The sequence below is a fragment of the Anabrus simplex genome, chromosome 1 (assembly GCF_040414725.1).
Source record: "Anabrus simplex isolate iqAnaSimp1 chromosome 1, ASM4041472v1, whole genome shotgun sequence".
Lineage (NCBI taxonomy): Eukaryota > Metazoa > Arthropoda > Insecta > Orthoptera > Tettigoniidae > Anabrus > Anabrus simplex.
The window spans coordinates 572,661,395-572,680,274 of NC_090265.1; the positions used below are offsets into that span (position 1 = coordinate 572,661,395).

At 39.4% G+C, this 18,880-nt stretch overlaps 1 protein-coding gene across 1 annotated transcript in view; it reads left to right on the forward strand.

Moving 5' to 3' along the window:
- LOC136880060 (collagen alpha-1(XVIII) chain-like) overlaps window positions 1-18,880 on the forward strand; it is a 256,097-nt gene that overhangs the window by 122,944 nt on the left and 114,273 nt on the right. Inside the window, exons 5-7 of the mRNA XM_068228774.1 lie at window positions 2,261-2,310; window positions 2,428-2,559; window positions 15,152-15,307. Of these exons, the coding sequence (XP_068084875.1) occupies window positions 2,261-2,310; window positions 2,428-2,559; window positions 15,152-15,307 (338 nt within the window). The remainder of the gene's footprint in view (window positions 1-2,260; window positions 2,311-2,427; window positions 2,560-15,151; window positions 15,308-18,880) is intronic.

Here is an 18,880-nt window from a genome sequence, read left to right on the forward strand (position 1 = left end):
ATTGTTGCAAACATTTCAATTACAGTCTCTTTATATGCCGATCACAAATGATGGTATCGTGTATTAAGATAGATTTTACTATGAATAGAAACAATAGTAATTGTTTCAAGTCCTCAACTAATTAATTATTCTATACGGTACAGAGAGCGTATCTTGGATAGAAGTGCGAGCAGTTAGGTTTATGCCGACGACTTAGTGATAGACTTTGAGTGAGCATGCTATCTAATATGCAAAGCTTGAAAAGAAATAGCGAGTATGATATTCAAATTCGATTTTCCATGTCTTCAAAAACCACCGGACTAAGTGAGGATCGAACCTGTCAAGCTGGGGTCAGAAGGCCAGCGCCTCAACCGTCTGAGCCACTCAGCCCGAACAAGGTAGAATTAGCAGACATTATAGTAGCAAGAATGTTTACTGGTTGGAGTATGTAGGAATAAAGGCTGGAGAATACTAGGAACGAGAAGAAAAGGATAAGTCAGGAGTGAACTAGATGATTGCGGATGAACGAGGCTTTGTTTTTAGGTTGCTTTAAGTTGCACCGGCACAGATAGGTCTTATGGCGACGATGGGTCACGAAGGGGCTAGAGATGGTAAGGAAGCGGTCGTGGCCTTAATTAAGGTACAGCCGCAACATTTGCTTGGTGTGAAAATGGGAAACCACGGAAAACCATCTTCAGTGCTTCCGACAGTGGGCATCGAATCCACTATCTCCCAAATACTGGATACTGGTCGCACTTAAGCGACTGCGGCTATCGAGCTCGGTTGAACGAGTTTCGGTGTTGACGTCATGTGAGGCGAATGGAGGTGAATAGGTTATCTAGTAGAATGATAAATTCCACCCAGTAACCTTCGTGTCATATTCGGTACGATGATGTATTTGTACTAAGTTTTTCACCTAAGAGTCGTCGGATGCCTTTTCTCTGGTGTTTCGGATGATATTTTCAATTTCTTTTTTGTAATGTGTAGGTAGACTCAGCCCAGACAAAGACTTCTGATCACGCACGCCATGCGACATCCAGTGTCAACAAAAAATTTCGTTTAGGTTCTCACTGCAAAATAAATGTTTAAAGTGTAATTTTATGTGCCCAATCAATAGAGCAGCCTCAAACTTGTCTATTGGTATATACCGTTCAAGGTAACAGGTGACACGGTGACAAGAGGAATAATTAGTATTTCGAGTAGCGGCTGAGTGAGGCTGCTGTATGACTAGGGTAGAGGCAGCACGGCTCACTGCAAGGTAGCGCGATCAGGAAAGCTGTATCATCACTGCCAGTATCCTTGAACAGAATATCCCATTACACTAATATGAGGCTGCTGTATGACTAGGGTAGAGGCAGCACGGCTCACTGCAAGATAGCGCGATCAGGAAAGCTATGCCATCACTGCCAGTATCCTTGAACAGAATATCCCATTACACTAATATGAGGCTGCTGTATGACTAGGGTAGAGGCAGCACGGCTCACTGCAAGGTAGCGCGATCAGGAAAGCTGTGCCATCACTGCCAGTATCCTTGAACAGAATATCCCATTACACTAATATGAGGCTGCTGTATGACTAGGGTAGAGGCAGCACGGCTCACTGCAAGGTAGCGCGATCAGGAAAGCTGTGCCATCACTGCCAGTATCCTTGAACAGTGTATCCCATTACACTAATATGAGGCTGCTGTATGACTAGGGTAGAGGCAGCACGGCTCACTGCAAGGTAGCGCGATCAGGAAAGCTGTATCATCACTGCCAGTATCCTTGAACAGAATATCCCAATACACTAATATGAGGCTGCTGTATGACTAGGGTAGAGGCAACACGGCTCACTGCAAGGTAGCGCGATCAGGAAAGCTGTGCCATCACTGCCAGGATCCTTGAACAGAATATCCCATTACACTAATATGAGGCTGCTGTATGACTAGGGTAGAGGCAGCACGGCTCACTGCAAGGTAGCGCGATCAGGAAAGCTGTATCATCACTGCCAGTATCCTTGAACAGAATATCCCAATACACTAATATGAGGCTGCTCTACCAATAGGGCACGTACATTTACACTGTAAACAATATTCATTTTTCAGTGAAAAATTAAACGACATTTTCCCTTGACACTGGATGCTGCATGACGTTCCTGATGAGTACCCTTTGTCTCGGCTCACTCTAGCTAACCACAGAAAAGGCACCTCTTAGGTGAGACACCCTTATAGATTATTATGTACGGGATCTGAATTGGATTATTTTTATTCCAGTGAATAACTGTTTCTCCTTTTATTTTGCAGATATGTTTGCACGTGGTCCGAAAGGTGAAAAGGGAGATCGAGGACCTAAGGTAAGATTTCTCCTTTCTCGCCATTTGTACGCTAAGAATAAGATTTCAGGAAAGTAGTCCAATGTTTCCTCTATTGACAGTAACATACTTCTTTTAATAAGGGTGTAATTCTTCAAGGGTATGCCTGGACAAATAATTCGCGGTGCAGATGGACCTCCAGGTCCACCTGGCCCCCCAGGACCACCAGAAGCTCCAGGAACACCTTATCCTGGTTTCGAGGATTTTATTCCCACGTTTCACGATGACATGGTACGACCATTTTCAGTCCTCTTATTTTCATCTTATGAAAGCATTTGTTATATCCTCTCCTGTGACTTAATATTTTAGAGAAATTCTTGGTGATACATGTGTTAGCAGAGGTGATGCATAGAAAAATGCCAGTACGACATGAAATGAATATTAACCCAACAAATATGAGACGTAAGTACAGTACAGTAGGTACAGTAGGTACTGCGATCCTGTTCGAACGAGATTTAAGAGTACTCACTATTAAGAGTAAGCATTATATTATGTGATCTGAAATACGGGGTTGCTTTCATAAGTAATGTCAACTGTTGTATATTTTCCAATAAATCTGCAGGAACGGCAATCCACGATGATGTGTTTGAAGGTCACTCGAATGTGCTTCTCATTCAGTAGCACTATACTGGGTCCAGGTACGGGAGGTAATGGAAGAGGGAATCAAACTATTCGTAAATAGAAATTACTGTTTATTATGCTTAACCAGAAAATTCACTACATTCAGTTTTCCACAATTGCAATAGTTCGAATGATTATGTCGTTTCCTTCACGATGAAACTGTCCCAGAAAAATACGGCATGTCTTATTTGTAGTTCACCTCTTCACCTCCGATGACTGATGTGTGTAACCGCCTTGCACAAATCTTCCACATCTGCAAGTCCAGCCGTTAAATTCCGAACACTGACGATACAGAAAAATTCATAATGTGTGAATAATGTCTTCATTGTCCAACGCCTGTCTTATATTTCGATAAAAGGCACTGACAACTCTCACGGGACTTCAACTGCATGATTGTCAAAAGTTGCTGTGCGTCTGCCTTTGAAGACATCAAGTCACCTGTACCAGTGCGCTATGGTAAATAATTATCACCCAACGCTTCTCTTAGTTTCTCATGATACCGGTGTGCATTTTTACTACCCAAAACGCCAATTTTCATGAATGGACACAGTTCAACATCACTTACATCCGTCTTGGAACACGACCATTAACACACGAACGTTTCCTGCGCTGCTCTATCCACCAATGTAAGCAGATGCCATTTGTCGGTGGTATTAAGTGGCGAACGACACAACTTTTAAGCGTATGTACTGGACATAGGCTGGCACAAATTCGTAAAACCCACTCGCGTAAATTCAATGAAAAATACCTTAAACAACATCCAATCCAGACGGGTTTTACAACATAAACTGTCCGTGTGTAGATGTCATCATGATCGTACGTGGAAGGGCACCGCAGGCTTGCCCGGCCTGCATATGTGTCACGTGACAACAAAAGTGCAGCTGGTTGCGCGATTATATTTCGTGTGTATCACGGAGTGTCTGCAATGCATGGAAGACGACGGCGAACGTTCCTCTGGCACGTTCACCACTGACACCTGCTCGTCGTGATGAACATCTCCGGTGGTATCAAGAGAGAGTGCATTGGTGAGGCGAGCGGTGAATTGTTGCGTCAAGTGATGAGTTATTTCTGTCTTGGAAAAATTGATGGCCGTGTTCGCGTTCGTAGACGTGCAGGTGAGCTGTAAAATCCATAGTATATTCGCATAAACTGAGATTATTTTATGGGGGGCCATAAGCTACACATCCTGGTCGCCTCAGGTATTGATCTAGGGGTGCATGACTATTGAGTCGTACATCCGTGATGTTGTCAATCCTGTCCTCCGACCATATCAAGACACACAGTAGGAACCAAACTTCCTCCACGATCATGCATGCTGTCATGTCACTATGGCAACACAGCATGTTCTATGTCTACACAGTATATACATGCTACCCTGGCCCACAAGATCTCAGAACTCAGTCCATCGAACATTTCGGGGACAAAATGGGATGCCACATGACGTCCAGTCTAGCCAACTACCATCGCCTAGCTACGCTAAAAAGAACAACGAGCATGGAATACTGTACCCCAGAGAGACATTCAGCATTTGTACAAGAGGTCACACGTCAGAACTGATGTTCGAACTGTTCTGGGTGGTTACACTCCTTATTAATGCGTCTGCTATATGTGCTGTATTTAAAGTTCTAGATGCCCTACCGAGTTTATGTTTTGATCAGTTTTACATACCACATCCTTCTTGTGTACCAACATTAGTGCAGATGCGTGTATTCATATGGAGTGTTTTCAAATGCATTTTACTAACGTAGAGCAGAATATATAACACAAAACATGAAACGACCTCAATATCTGCTCTTTAAACACACCCATTCAATTGAATTATCTACCCTCAGCAATTGAGAAAATTTTGTTACTAAGAGCAAGGAATCAGCTTCTCTACTAATGGACCTGTAGTAACGTAATTATTCATTTAAGAAGGTCGTTCATTGCTACAGAAATGTGTACATAGTGTGCCTGGTAAGAAATGAGAAAACAATGCTCATCACATCAAAGAAGTGAATTTACATCATATATTTCAATTATAAAGATAACAAAAGTAATCACTTCACGCAATATTGACATCTGAGATATAAATATTCTTACTCAGACTCTTGATCACAATGAATCGGGTGTCCTGAATACCACTGATGCTCCCTCTTTCGCATTTCTCCTTGTTTTCCATGATGCCGGGTCTGTATACTGAAAGAGGCCATAGTTGCTTCCTTCCCAATCCTAATCCTATCCCAATCCTCTGTTATAGCTTTCTATGTAAAATTAAAATTCAGGCTATTAAAATTCGCTTCCACTGATTTTTCACATGAGAAGGCCTTAAAATCTTATCACCGCAGAACTACTTTTGAATAGGCTCACAGAAGTTATATTCGGAATAATGTAATAAGCATTGTTCTAGTTTTGACTGCCATTTATTTGTGTGGTGTAGCAATCTAGACGCATGTATCACCAATTTTATATGTAACGTGGTAGTCTGCATCTTCATATACGAAATAATTCTTCCAATGAAATGTCCTCTTTCACTTCTAGTTACGCTTGAATTAAGTTTCTGGCCACAATATTTATGTTCTCAAAATATTGAATAAAATGTCTCCTCTTTCGAAAGAACTTACGCTCTCCTTATCAGTGGTGAAGTATTATTGAAATTATTTACTAAGATAATGAATATTCCCTTTGTTTGATGTATTGTCCAATATAACGTGGTAAATGATTCTGTTCCTATGCTCCCACTCCAGAAAGGATTTAGGCAACAGGTAAAGTATGAATTACATGAATAGCTTTTATGAATTTAGCGTAATTATGTAAAATTATTTCTAAAATTAAATCAATATATAACTAGCAGTTTCCCGCTGGCTCCGCCCGCAATGTATTGTGTTGTTCGTTACTATCTTCACGGATGTATTTGCAAAATTTGGAGTTAATGAAATAAAGCACATGATCTGCTATGGTAATAGAATGTAATATTATGTCAACAAAACACTTGAAAATACATCACACAAAGAAATTGAATTAAACGTTCCTTGGAACAACACTACGCGCCAAACTGTTAAAAAGTCCTTCAAAGATCTTCGTCATGGAGACAAATGTACTCATAACTTTTCTCAGAATTTACCAGTTTAAATAGTTGTTACCGTTTCTCAAAAGAAAGCACTTGATCCACTGAGTGATGTTAGACCAAAACAAACTGCGTACCTCAATTAGAACGAAAGATATGATTGCTTCAATGAGAAAAATGTTGAAGAAATGAGACGTCAAACTGAATGTGCACTCATAACTTTCCTCATAATCAACCAGTTTGAATAGTTAAGAGCTGAAATGAAAGAGCTTGATCCACTGAGTGTTTGTAAGCCAAAACAACTCCGTACCTCAATTATAACCAAAGATATAATTGCTTCAAAGGGACAAAAAAAGAAAAAAGAAAATAATTGGAGGAATGCAGAAGTTAAGTGATTTATAGTACCTGATGACAAATCTGTGCATTAATACCTTTCAATTTAAAAAATGAAGGAAATCGACCGGATAGAATGGCCGGACTGATTGACTTTAGTTTCCATAATATTTTTAATATCAATATATATATATATATATATATATATACTAGCAGAAGTACCCGTTCTTCGTACGGGTTATAAGAGACTGGCTTTAGTTACTCATACTATCGGTGTGAATGACTTCATTAGATATTTACATCAGTGGTGTATTTACTTAAGTACGTAGAAATTATTTGTCATGTTTGGAATTATAGTGTATCTTCTTCTTCTTTTCTTCATGGGGGGGGGCTCTAAATATTAGTTCCTAATTAGCGTCGACCTCTAAGATCTTTTGCTACCATGTTTTTCCTTCATTCCTACCTAGATATACCTGCTCCCTTCACTAAGCTGCAGGTTCAGTGTAAGTATACTTCCGCTAGATAGTACCACATATAAAAATATTATTGAATGTACCTGTTTGATCCGACATTTCGTAACTATTACAAATGATCAAGGAAATACGCGATGCACAAAAGAAACTACTATAATTATCGAGAATTATAATTCTCAGGGCTTGTCACTCATGTCGCACATCATATAATGAATCTGAGTATAAACGTTGATCATTTTTTTCTAGTCATGGGCGCACCATCTTGACAATTGTGTACAGTATATAGGTTGTTTTCATAGTTACAATGATCTTAAAAGTGGACCAGAATATCGGCACTAATAACATCAGTGATCCTACTGATTTGATAGAAAATAGTTTCAACTATAAATAATAGACTCCGAAAAATGCTGAAACCTAAGCCAGTACGTACAAACGGAGGCCCGCCGGCACCCGCTGGCGCAAAGGAGTGCTATCAGCGTCTTACACAACAGTATATTTTTTCCAGAGAGTAAGTCATGTGTTTCAGTTTTGATTGGCAGCTATGCCCAAACGTACATGCATAATCTAGCTGCTGTAGAATCCTGGAGTTGACGTTGCCATGGTTTCGGCCGTTCGTTTCTTTATCCGATTCCTAGAGCTGGGGTAGTGTGGTTTGTGGTTCCAATATCTCCATAACGGTTGGTTTTAGGGCCTTAAAACACGATTTTCGGGCCCGAAGGGTTTACTGAGTTTTGTTCTTTGCGTCAAGGGGCTTAAAATGAGCTTTGTCTCGTCCTTGTATTAGAAATTCGATTTCGTCTATATTAGCCTATTATTTTAATATTTTTATATCTCCCCCCGTCCCCCCGCTCGAATTGTTTTGAAAATAAAATACAACCCATGTTACTCACTGCTTTCTATAGGTGAAGTAATTTTTAAAATCGGTTCAGTAGTTTTTGAGTCTATCCGTTACAAACAAATATACAAAATTTTCCTCTTTATAATATTAGTATAGAAGTATAGATTACATCCCTACACATACGGTTGCCGTCAGGAAGGGCATCCAGCCATGAAAAGGGTCAAATCCACATGTGCGACACAGTTCGTACCCGCAGCCCCACATGTGTGGGTAAAGCGATAGAAGAAGAAGATACTCATTTTAAAAATTCACCCGATTTTTTTTCTTTTCACCCCCTTAAGTGGATTTTCCAAAAAGAGTGTGTTCATTTTCAAAGGAGATTACAAGTACCAATTTTAAAGTCTGTAACATCTTCACTTTTTTGAGATATATGCATCCTCACATAAATAATTCAACTCCTTCCTCACTTACTTTCACCCCCCCCCCTTAAGTGGATTTTCTGAAATAGAATATTTGTGTTCTTTTATTTTTAAAGGGGGCTCCAAATATCAATTTTCATGTATGTAACATCTTAGGTTTTTGTGATTTATTGTAGACTAGCTGTAGTACCCGGCGTTGCCCGGATAGTTTCTGAATATTTACCTTTAAGATTTGCATTACCAGTTAGTTATGTGTTATGTGAATTTTTATAGAATTCCTTTTTGACTTACGGATTGATATGTTATGATCTATTATGTAGTATTAAAATTATTTAGATGTGTTTGATTTCAAGTTTTAGATTATTTAATTTTAGAGTAAAACTTCGTCCTTATGGAAGCTCGAATCGACTGGGAGGTATTTGATCCTGTTAAAAATTAATAAGTGATAACTATATGTATTTAACCGTCGCACTATAGATACGATGTACAGGATTTCAACTGTCAATGAGACTGTCCCCCTCCTGCCCTCCACCACTAAGAGATATACAAGCTGGATTGTCACCATTCGTCTCAGTGACCCAGAAAACTGTAGATTCGACACTGCTCACCCACACCCCAAAGGGGGCTGAACATGAATTTTTAAAAAACGGAGTGTCACTAATTATTTCAGCTACCACGAAAAATATGGATTCGATAATATTCTAGATTATTTTTATACCACCCCCCTCGCCCCCTACCCATAAGGGTGCTAGGGGTGTCTTACCCTCACGCGGTTTTTCTCCTGATACTAATTGATAAGTGTACCAAGTTTGGTGAGATTGCTCCAGTGGTTTAGGAGGAGATGTGTCATTTACACACCCACACCCACACACCCACGCACACACATACATACATACATATTTTTATATACAGTAAGAAGAAGATAATATTTTTATATGTAGTTTTTCGATTAATTTTATATCTCACCCCCTTCGCTCCCCACTTGGACTTGCAAAAAATTCGGAGTAATACTATTCATCTCAGAGACCCTAAAATCTATGGATTCGAAACTGTTTTTAACTATTTCTATATCTCACCCCCCCCCCCTTGCTCCCCACCTAAAAGGGGGCTGGACTTCAAAATATTCTAGAGTATTACTTTTCAACTCAGCGACCCCGAAAACTATGAATTCGATACTTCTCGATTATTATTGTAACTACACCCCCCACAGTGATCGTCTCCCGATAGTAAGTAATACGTGTACCAAGTTTGGTTGAAATTGCTCCAGTGGTTTCTATATATAGTAAGATTTTTATACTCGTACTTCGCCCCCTTTCCATCCCCGCCCAAAGGAGTCCTATGAGTGCCTTACACAACAGTATATTTTTTCCAGATATTAAGTCTTATTTGTACCAATTTTGGTTAGCAGCTTTGCCCAAACGTACATACATAAATTCACTGCTCTGGCATCCTGGAGCTGACGTTGCCATGGTTACGGCAGTTCATTTCTTTATACGAATCCTAGAGGAGGGGTAGTGTGGTGCCAATATCTCCGTAACGGTTGGTTTTAGGGCCTTAAAACATGGTTTTCGGGCCCGTAGGGCTTACCGAGTTTTGTTCTTTGCGTCAAGAGGATTAAATTGAACTTTGTCTCGTCCTTATACGACTGATTCGATATTTTGCCTGTTGTTGTTTGAGTCATCAGTCCATAGACTGGTTTGATGCAGCTCTCCATGCCAACCTATCCTGCGCTAAACTTTTCATTTCTACGTAGCTATTGCATCCTACATCTGCTCTAATCTGCTTGTCATATTCATACCTTGGTCTCCTCTACCCGTACCGTTCTTACCACCTACACTTCCTTCAAAAACCAACTGAACAAGTCCTGGGTGTCTTAAGATGTGTCCTATCATTCTATCTTTTCTTCTCGTCAAATTTAGCCAAATCGATCTCCCCTCACCAATTCGATTCAGTATCCCATCATTCGTAATTCGATCTATCCATCTCACCTTCAGCATTCTTCTGTAACACCACATTTCAAAAGCTTCTATTCTCTTTCTTTCTGAGCTAGTTATTGTCCATGTTTCACTTCCTATAATAGTATAAAATCGTTGTGGTTTTCCTATAAAACCCCCGTCTTTTCAAAGATTTTAAAATGATATGCATATCGAAACCTTCCCCGGGGTGAGTATACTCTAAATATGAAGTTTGGTTGAGATCTATCCGGCCGTTTCGACGTGATGGTGGAACAAACAAACAGACAAACAGACACGAACAACTTTATTTATAAGATAATTTCGCTGCTGTAGAATCCTGGAGCTGACGTTGCCATGGTTACGGCAGTTCATTTCTTTAACCGATTCCTAGAGCATGTGTAGTGTATTGCCAACATCTCCGTAACGGTTGGTTTTAGGGACTTAAAACATGGTTTCCGGGCCCGTAGTGCTTACCGAGTTTTGTTCTTTGCGTCAAGAGGATTAAATTGAGCTTTGTCTCGTCCTTATACAACAAATTCGGTATTTCGCCTATATTAGCATATTATTTTATATCTCCCCCCGTGCCCCCCACCTCGAATTGTTTTGAAAATAAAATTCTGCCCATGTTACCCACTGGCAATGTAGCTTTCTATAGGTGAAGTAATTTTTAAAATCGGTTCAATAGTTTTTGAGGCTATTCGTTACAAACAAACAAATTTTTCCTCTTGATAATATTAGTATAGATATATATAATTATTGACGGTACCTATTCACTAATCGTACCTGTATCAATGAGATTCAATAAAATATTCAAGGATCAATGCACATTACGAATGGAATGGACTGTGTTATAATAGTATTATTATTATTATTATTATTATTATTATTATTATTATTATTATTATTATCATCGAAACAGGTAAACCAGGTCCATCCCTTTACAGGTCCAAAATGCATTCGGTAAAATATATGCGTTAATTACTGCATTTCCTATATATTTACTTAACATTGTATTTATTTGTACCATTCCATGTGATTTTAAGAAAGTTCCTCACTCGGTGAAACAATTCTTGCGCTTGCGCACGTATTGTTCCTGAGTCCTAATTTTCGGCCCTCTTTCTCTCTGCTCGGTCTCTCGAGGAGTTTAAGGAATTTTAGATTTTTGTAGAGATCGTGGGTGTATCAAGTTCTCTGGTATGAAGTGTTATGCTTCTAGAATGCGTAAAAGTGCCTCACTATTTGATATATTTGTCCATTTTTATACCTAACTTTTGTACATCGCTCCACTTACGATACTTCTGTTTGTTAGTAACCATTACTTCCTTAACATCTCGAAAACTTCCCTCATCACTGTCCCGCATTTAGATGTTAAAAATTATTTTGCACTTTCTGATCTATAAAAACTCTGCCATCCATTACGTGAAATTCCACTGGATGAAGCATTTCTCACACTATTTTATTCTAACTCCCACAGCTCGTTTCCCTCCAACAGTTTCAGAATTTTCGGATTTTCCGCCAATCTTAAGGTTATCAAATTCTCTGGTTATACGTTTCAAATGTCTTGGTTGACTGGAAGTGCCTGCTTATCACATCTTGCATTGCACTATTTCTGTTGCAATCTCTATTTTGAATAGTTCTGAATTTATATACTTTTATACTTTTCTGGCTTTCCTTCCGACTACTAATTAGCGATTTCTTTGGTAGAAGTGATGGTGACTGACCTTTGTACTTTATTTTGTTTGTTTGTTTGCGTGTTTATTCATGGTAACATTTCTGTTATAATCTTGAAACTGTGCTGCGTGAAGAGTCGAGAATAAATGGTGTAATAAAGATTCTTCGTCTCTCAAGCCAGGAAGATTTGATTTGGTGCAGGTGAGATGGTTTCTGCCCGTGGCCTGTACTAGGAATCCTTCCGGTATTCATCTTACTACTGGAGAATGGAAAAATCACGGAAAACCATTCTCAGGACAGGCAATGGTGGACACCAGCCCCTTTCCGTCTCCCGAATACAGAGCTGTAGAACTACCGTAGAGTCGTGGCCACCGGTATGGTGAAGGTCACTCTCCTGAGTTGCTCAGTCAGAATGCAGAGCTGCAATACAGCCAAAGCCGCATTTGGGCGAAATGCTGGTAATTTCACAACTGAAATGGCCTAAAGACAGCGTTGCCAACCTCCAGAAAATGTAAAAACCATACAGAAAATCAAGATAAACCATATTAATTAACATTTAACCTTACAGTACTAATATTCACCCAAATACCCTAAAATTAAATGGAATGCGTGCAAAAATAGCAAGTAGCAGTAATATCAAGTATGAATACTTAACTGGAACGTATTATTAGAAGTAATAAAATGCAACACATACGCTTTGCCCTTTCCTCACATATTGAATCAGGACGCAGCCACTTCCTATACTCTCTGTACTTTTGTTTCCTTCTGGGTGTTTTAATAGAAACTTTTAATTTTTTAGGTGTCTAAATATCTGCTTTATTTTTGTAATCAGAAGTTAGCCGCATCTTTACTTATTTAACATTCAAAATAAACCACGAAGGAAATAATATATACTTAATTAATTAATAGTAAACTAACCAACAAGAATTGAAGCACTGCACTCTCACGCAAAATAATTTGTACGTACATCACAATAATATTCATAAGTGTGACGAAATGGCATTATCAATAAGATAATATAATATAAGAAAATACCTTCATTGGGGTAATCACATAAATATGATTGTAAATAAAGGGTACACATGGTTATGAAGGTGTTTAGGGGTTGTAGTAAGGATGTAAAGGAGAGTAAGTCTCGGGTAAGACCCCAACTAGAGTATGGTTCCAGTGTATGGAACCCTCACCAGGATTACTTGATTCAAAAACTGGAAAAAATCCAAAGAAAAGCAGCTCGATTTGTTCTGCGTGATTTCCGACAAAAGAGTAGCGTTACAAAAATGTTGCAAAGTTTGGGCTGGGAAGAACCGGGAGAAAGGAGACGAACTGCTCGATTAAGTGGTATGTTCCGAGATGTCAGTGGAGAGATTGCGTGAGAGGACATCCGTAGACGAATAAGTTTGAGTGGTGTCTTTAAAAGTAGGAAAGATCACAATATGAAGGTAAAGTTGGAATTCAAGAGGACAAATTGGGGCAAATATTCGTTTATAGGAAGGGGAGTTAGGGATTGGAATAACTTACCAAGGGAAATGTTTAATAATTTTTCCAATGTCTTTGCGATCATTTAAGAAAAGGCTAAGAAAACAACAGATAGGGAATCTGCCACCTGGGCGACTGCCCTAAATGCAGATCAGTAGTGATTGATTGATTTTTACAACTAGACGCTGCACTGTTACATGTTTGATATTACACCATACTTCACACTGGTGAAGTTCGGTGTGAGCTCATTCAAGAGTGTGACTGTAAACAAATATACGACTAGGAGATCCACAGTTGATAAAGTTTGAAGTAGGGTAATCCCGGCCGCAGAGTGAGACAGAAAAATACCACGTGTCAGACGATTCAGGCGCTTCATTTGTTGATATGAAACTAGATCAAAGGTGAATGACAACAGTCACAGCTTGGGAGTCCCCTGGAGGAATGGAGGACACATAAATAATAAAAATATGCATTTAAATATTTCGCAGAACCGTATATAACGCGTAACGTTTGACATTCGAACCGTACATCGAACATAGGTGGTTGAAAACCGTACATGTAGGTTTCAAACCGTACGGTTGGCAACGCTGCCTAAAGAGCAAGTTCATCCAAAATGGAGTGAGTACATCTGGATGATAAAATACGTTTAATAACATTTCATATGTCTCATTTTCATGAACGTGTCATTTCATTGTTATTAAATAACGTATTCTGTGCATGATGTTTTCGTGAAAACTGTTTTTAAATAAATTCTTGTAACTCTTCGCTTTTGTATCACACCTTTTTAACAAGATTTGAGAAGCGAGGTGATGAGAACTGGTTTTGAATCAGCGATTGGAACTTGATATTATAACAGCTAAGATATAAATATATGGCATGATAGTAACAATCACGCAGTAAATAAAATGAATGAATATATGAATGATACAATCAATAAATTAATTAATCAATCAATGATCTGCATTTACGACCGTCACCCAGATGTCATATACTCTATTAATTGTTTACCTAGTCTTAAATGATTTCAAGGAACTTGGAACTTTTTCGAACATTTCCTTCGTTTAATTATTCCATTCTCCAATTCCTCTTGCCATAAATGAATATATGCCTTAACTTGTACTCCTGACTTCCAATTTTACCTTCGTAATTATTATGATCTTCCCTACCACACACATCAGTCCGCGACAACACTAACACGCAGAGGTGCCAATCACCTACACCCCCCACTCCGATTTAAGCGAAAGACTCTCTATTTTTGGACTTTCCTCCCTCCATATCTCCCAATGTTGGGGACAGATTTAGTATTCTTGTATTTGTTGAAAATCCCAGGTTTTTCCTCGTTATTTTAGAGGAGGGAGAGAAGTTATGTCAAGTGGACAGTGGCAAAGTAGATGCAATCAGCTGGTTGTTTTCTTAAATATAACAAACTCTAACTTAATGCTTTTTATTTTTTCATTTCCACATAGCAATGCCCACTGAGATACTGTTGTTAGCATATTTACAAGGGCAGAAATTCAATTCAGTTGAAAGCTTCCCGAAAAAGAATTCTAAAAAAATACCTTAAAACCTGTTCAACATGCCAGTGCCTTGAGCATAAATCTAGTTCAGAAATTTATGAAGAGGCCTAAGACAATTACAGTGAAGAGTCATGCGTTCTAAACCTCAGATACATGCAGTATTTCCGTATTTATAACATACATACAATATTTCAGTATTTATAAATTAATTAATAATATACATTACATAATTGAGTAGCATAAGGTGTTATCAGTTATTTTCGTATTCCGTCAGGAAATGCCGGGGAAAAATATCCTGAATTTTTACTTTTAAATTTTGGCGCTTCTGAACACATTTCCCCATATACGGCAGACGCCGTTGGACGTCATGGAAGGGTCTGCTTTAGAGAGACTGCATCAGGCTATCTATAGCTACATGGCAGTTTTGGTGTAATGATCCTGGATTTAATACAGGATTTATGCTTTATTTTCCAGTTTCCTGATGGTATACAAATGGGACCTCCTGGTCCTCCTGGAGTGTGTTCATGTAATCTCACCACGCTCATGTCTATAATGGAATTGCCCACTGCCATCCCAGGACCTCCAGGAAAAGATGGCGTTGATGGTCCTCCGGGCGTACCTGGGACTCCGGTAAGTAGAATGCGAGTGTTCATTTCACCCCAGTGCTCTAATTCGTATATAACTACTGAACTACAGAGGAAAAGAATTTTAAACCAGTAAAAGTGTTATTGTTAGAAGAGTTGGTTTTAAGTCGATGTAAATGTGGTAGATATATCTGTAATCCCCAATTAGTGGATATTAAGTTGATTTCATCCTTTTATTAGGTTCGGAAAATAATTACAAGTTTTAAAACGGAAAACTTCCAATATTCCAAGACTCCAATATTTCGAACTCATACACTTGAACGATTGACGTATTTTATTTATGTCCTACGACCCTTTTCGGAGCAAAGGGTTGAAACAAATGGACTCCACTGGTCCCGTCTTCTGGCTAGTGCCTACAGGTCTGTCCATTAATTTTTCAAAATCCCTCATCTCTTCCTTCACGCCTCTTCTTCAAATCTTGTTTGGTCTATCTCTTCGTATTACGCCCTGAGGGTTCGATCTGAGCGCCATACTCTATATGACATCTTCCTTCCTCAGACAGAGGCTTACCCTTCCCAAGATCTGCGTTTTATCTATGGATATATATGATTTTCCTCAGCCCTCTTCATTTTGAGATAGTCCCTAGCCAACGGATCCGTACGATTCTTCTAAGGCAGGAGTTTATGACGACTTGGATGCTCCTGATGATCTGTGTTGTAACTTTCCAGGTCTCTCATCCATCATAAGGACTGTTTCTACATTAATACGAAAGACTGGAAGTTTTTTCCTGGTTGTGACATCGTGGGTTTATGATACCCAATACTGTTGGACGAATGGGGAATTTGCTTTCTTGATGCGGATTTTAAATGCATTGGCACCTCCGTCCTCTGCAACGATGCCGCCAAGATATGGAAAGTCTGCCACAGATTCAACATACTCTCCACATTGATTTCGAACTTGAGGCTTGGATTAATATTGCTACTGAATTTCATTTCCTTTATCCCCTTGCAATTGATCTCATTTCTGCCCTATCTCCCTGTCGTTCCATTATATTCAACTTCCCTATCCGCGAAGTTCTCGGCGATTACGCAAACGTCATCGGGAATCTCAGCAACGTCCATTTCATCAACTTCTATCTTAGCCCAGTTTAAGATCCGAACATCACTTGTCTCATGATCAAGTGCATAGTGATGAGGAAGATGGTGAGAGGAAGTATAAATCCCTGTTTCACAACTGAATTTTCACGGATTGGCTAGGGCAGTTTTCCTTCGTGGACCACTTGACACATGAAGTTTTCATAGACGTTCCTGATGAGATTGATGATCATTTCAGGTATTCCGTACTTGACTAATACTTTCTACATGAAGTCTCTTTTCAATGAGTCGAAGTTTTAGGGATGGAGATGTCCACAACGTAATATACAGCGCTGTATTCCACTCCGTGAACTGCTACACCATGATCCTCAGCGTACTGATTTGATCAACACAGGAGGTATTCTTACGGAACACAGATTGCTCACTTCTCTGCTCCTGACCAACAATATTTGTAATTCGGTTGAGCAGTAACCTCCTGAAAACTTTGCTTGGGATTGATAGATTGGTGATAACTTGTCAATTGTCACATAGTGTTCTGTCCCATTTATCATTTCACCCAAAGTCTTCAGGAATCTACTTTTCTCCCTAGACCTTTACAAAGGAGGAATAATTCAGATGAATGTTCGATGACTTCTGTCAGAATTTCAGGATGGATGACATTAACTCTGATGTTTCCCACCCATCTTCGTCTGTGATAACCACAATGATGCCTTCCTTTATTCGTGGCTTGTTGTTGATTTTCTGGTCTTGTACTGCTGGAACCTTGCACTTTTTTCCAGTTCAAGATTGTCTCTGTACATGTTTAATACCTCCACAAAATTCTCTCTCGATATTTCCCATTGCTCTTTTTCTTCGGATACCATGTTTCCGTCCTTGCTCTTCACAGGGCCTGCTCTTCACGTATTCATTTTGGAGAGGGGCTTCGTCTCCTCGTGAAGGGTTTTCAGGTTACCATGTCTCGTGGCATTCTCTGCTTTCATTGCTTGTTCTTCTACCCACTGATAATTGTCGTTCTTAGCAGGCCTCTTCGCCTCAATATCTTGTTTGTTGCTAGGCGTGCTTCTGTTGTCGAGATATGCACCGATTGAGTTTCGGTTTGGTATCCTTCCTCAATTTTAACTTATGCCAAGTATCACCAGACATCCATGCCTTCATTTCCCTCTCTCTACAGCCAAACACTTCGACATTGGTACTCACAAAGCAGATCATCATTTTGCTTCATTCATCCACAGTTGTGACTTCACCAGTCCTACGAAGGGATTCAAACCAATTTCTCAACTTATTATGAACTGATACTTGTGCTGTTCGTTTATTAGTTTCAGCGCATCATATCGTCCCTGTTTACATTGGGAACCGAGCTTGTTATCTTCCACCTTGATACGGAACTTTGCTAGCACAAGATTGTGGTCACTCCCTCGCTTTTACCTCACACTGAACATTAATTTTCTCAATTTCCGTTAGATGACAAGGAGTCAACCTCTTTCACCATCGCGCCATCGGGAAGCACCTGTGTTATTTTTTGGCACTTCTTATGTGGAAAATTGGTCTGCTTACCACTCTCTCTCTCTCTGCACAAATGTCAAGTAAATGTTCTCCGTTAACGTTTTCTTGTCCCAAGCCATGAAACTCCTATTTTCTTCGTTATCAGGACCCTTCTTCGCGTTGATGTCTCCCATCAGTATTATTAAATATCTTGTCTTTATGTTTGTGTTCAATGTGGAATGAAAATTGTCCTTTTCATCGGTATAGATGTTTCAATTGGAGCATAACACTGATCTATGTTGACATTTCTGATACTGTTGTTGAATCTTATCAGATAAATCTTCCAGAAATTAGTTCCATTCGATGAGGCTTTTTTTCACGACGTTTGTAGAAGAATTTCAAGACCCTCTGAATGGTTTTATCTCTCTTCATTCTCTGAATAAAGAAAAGTAAATTCTTCTGTATTCGATGATATCCAATTTTTTCCAATAGACCTCGCTGAATACCGCGAAGCCGAGACGGTAGTTGATCATCTCTGAACAGACCCGTTTCCATTTTCCTGTTTGCGGCAGAATCCTTATGTTCCAGCATCCAAATTTTATAACCGTTTTCATGCCAAAAATCGTTAGTTTGTTTATCAGGGCGGTTTATTTTCTTCGTTACAGGTTTGACAGTAATGGGGATATGAGTTATTGGCCCGTGATCCCCATAGCTCAGTAGTTGCACTGCCTCCTCTAGGCGTCTGGGCCTACCTTCTTCTTGTTTCACAGCTTGATGTTTAACGCTACTCTCTGAGACGGGTGGTAGGGGTACTTGAATTTGGGGTAACATCAGGATTCAACCAGAGCACCTCCTCTCTCTACCGGGCTTGAGACCGGCTATGATGGAGTTGTTTGAACCATTCTTGTTTGAAACGCTTCTCTGCCCACGTCCACGTTTTCCTTCTCTTTTTCCTTTTATGAACAGTTGTATCAAATGTATTTGTCATTTGGGAAGATGTGATCGAAAATAGACATTATCGCCTGCCTGTGGTAAGAGGCAAT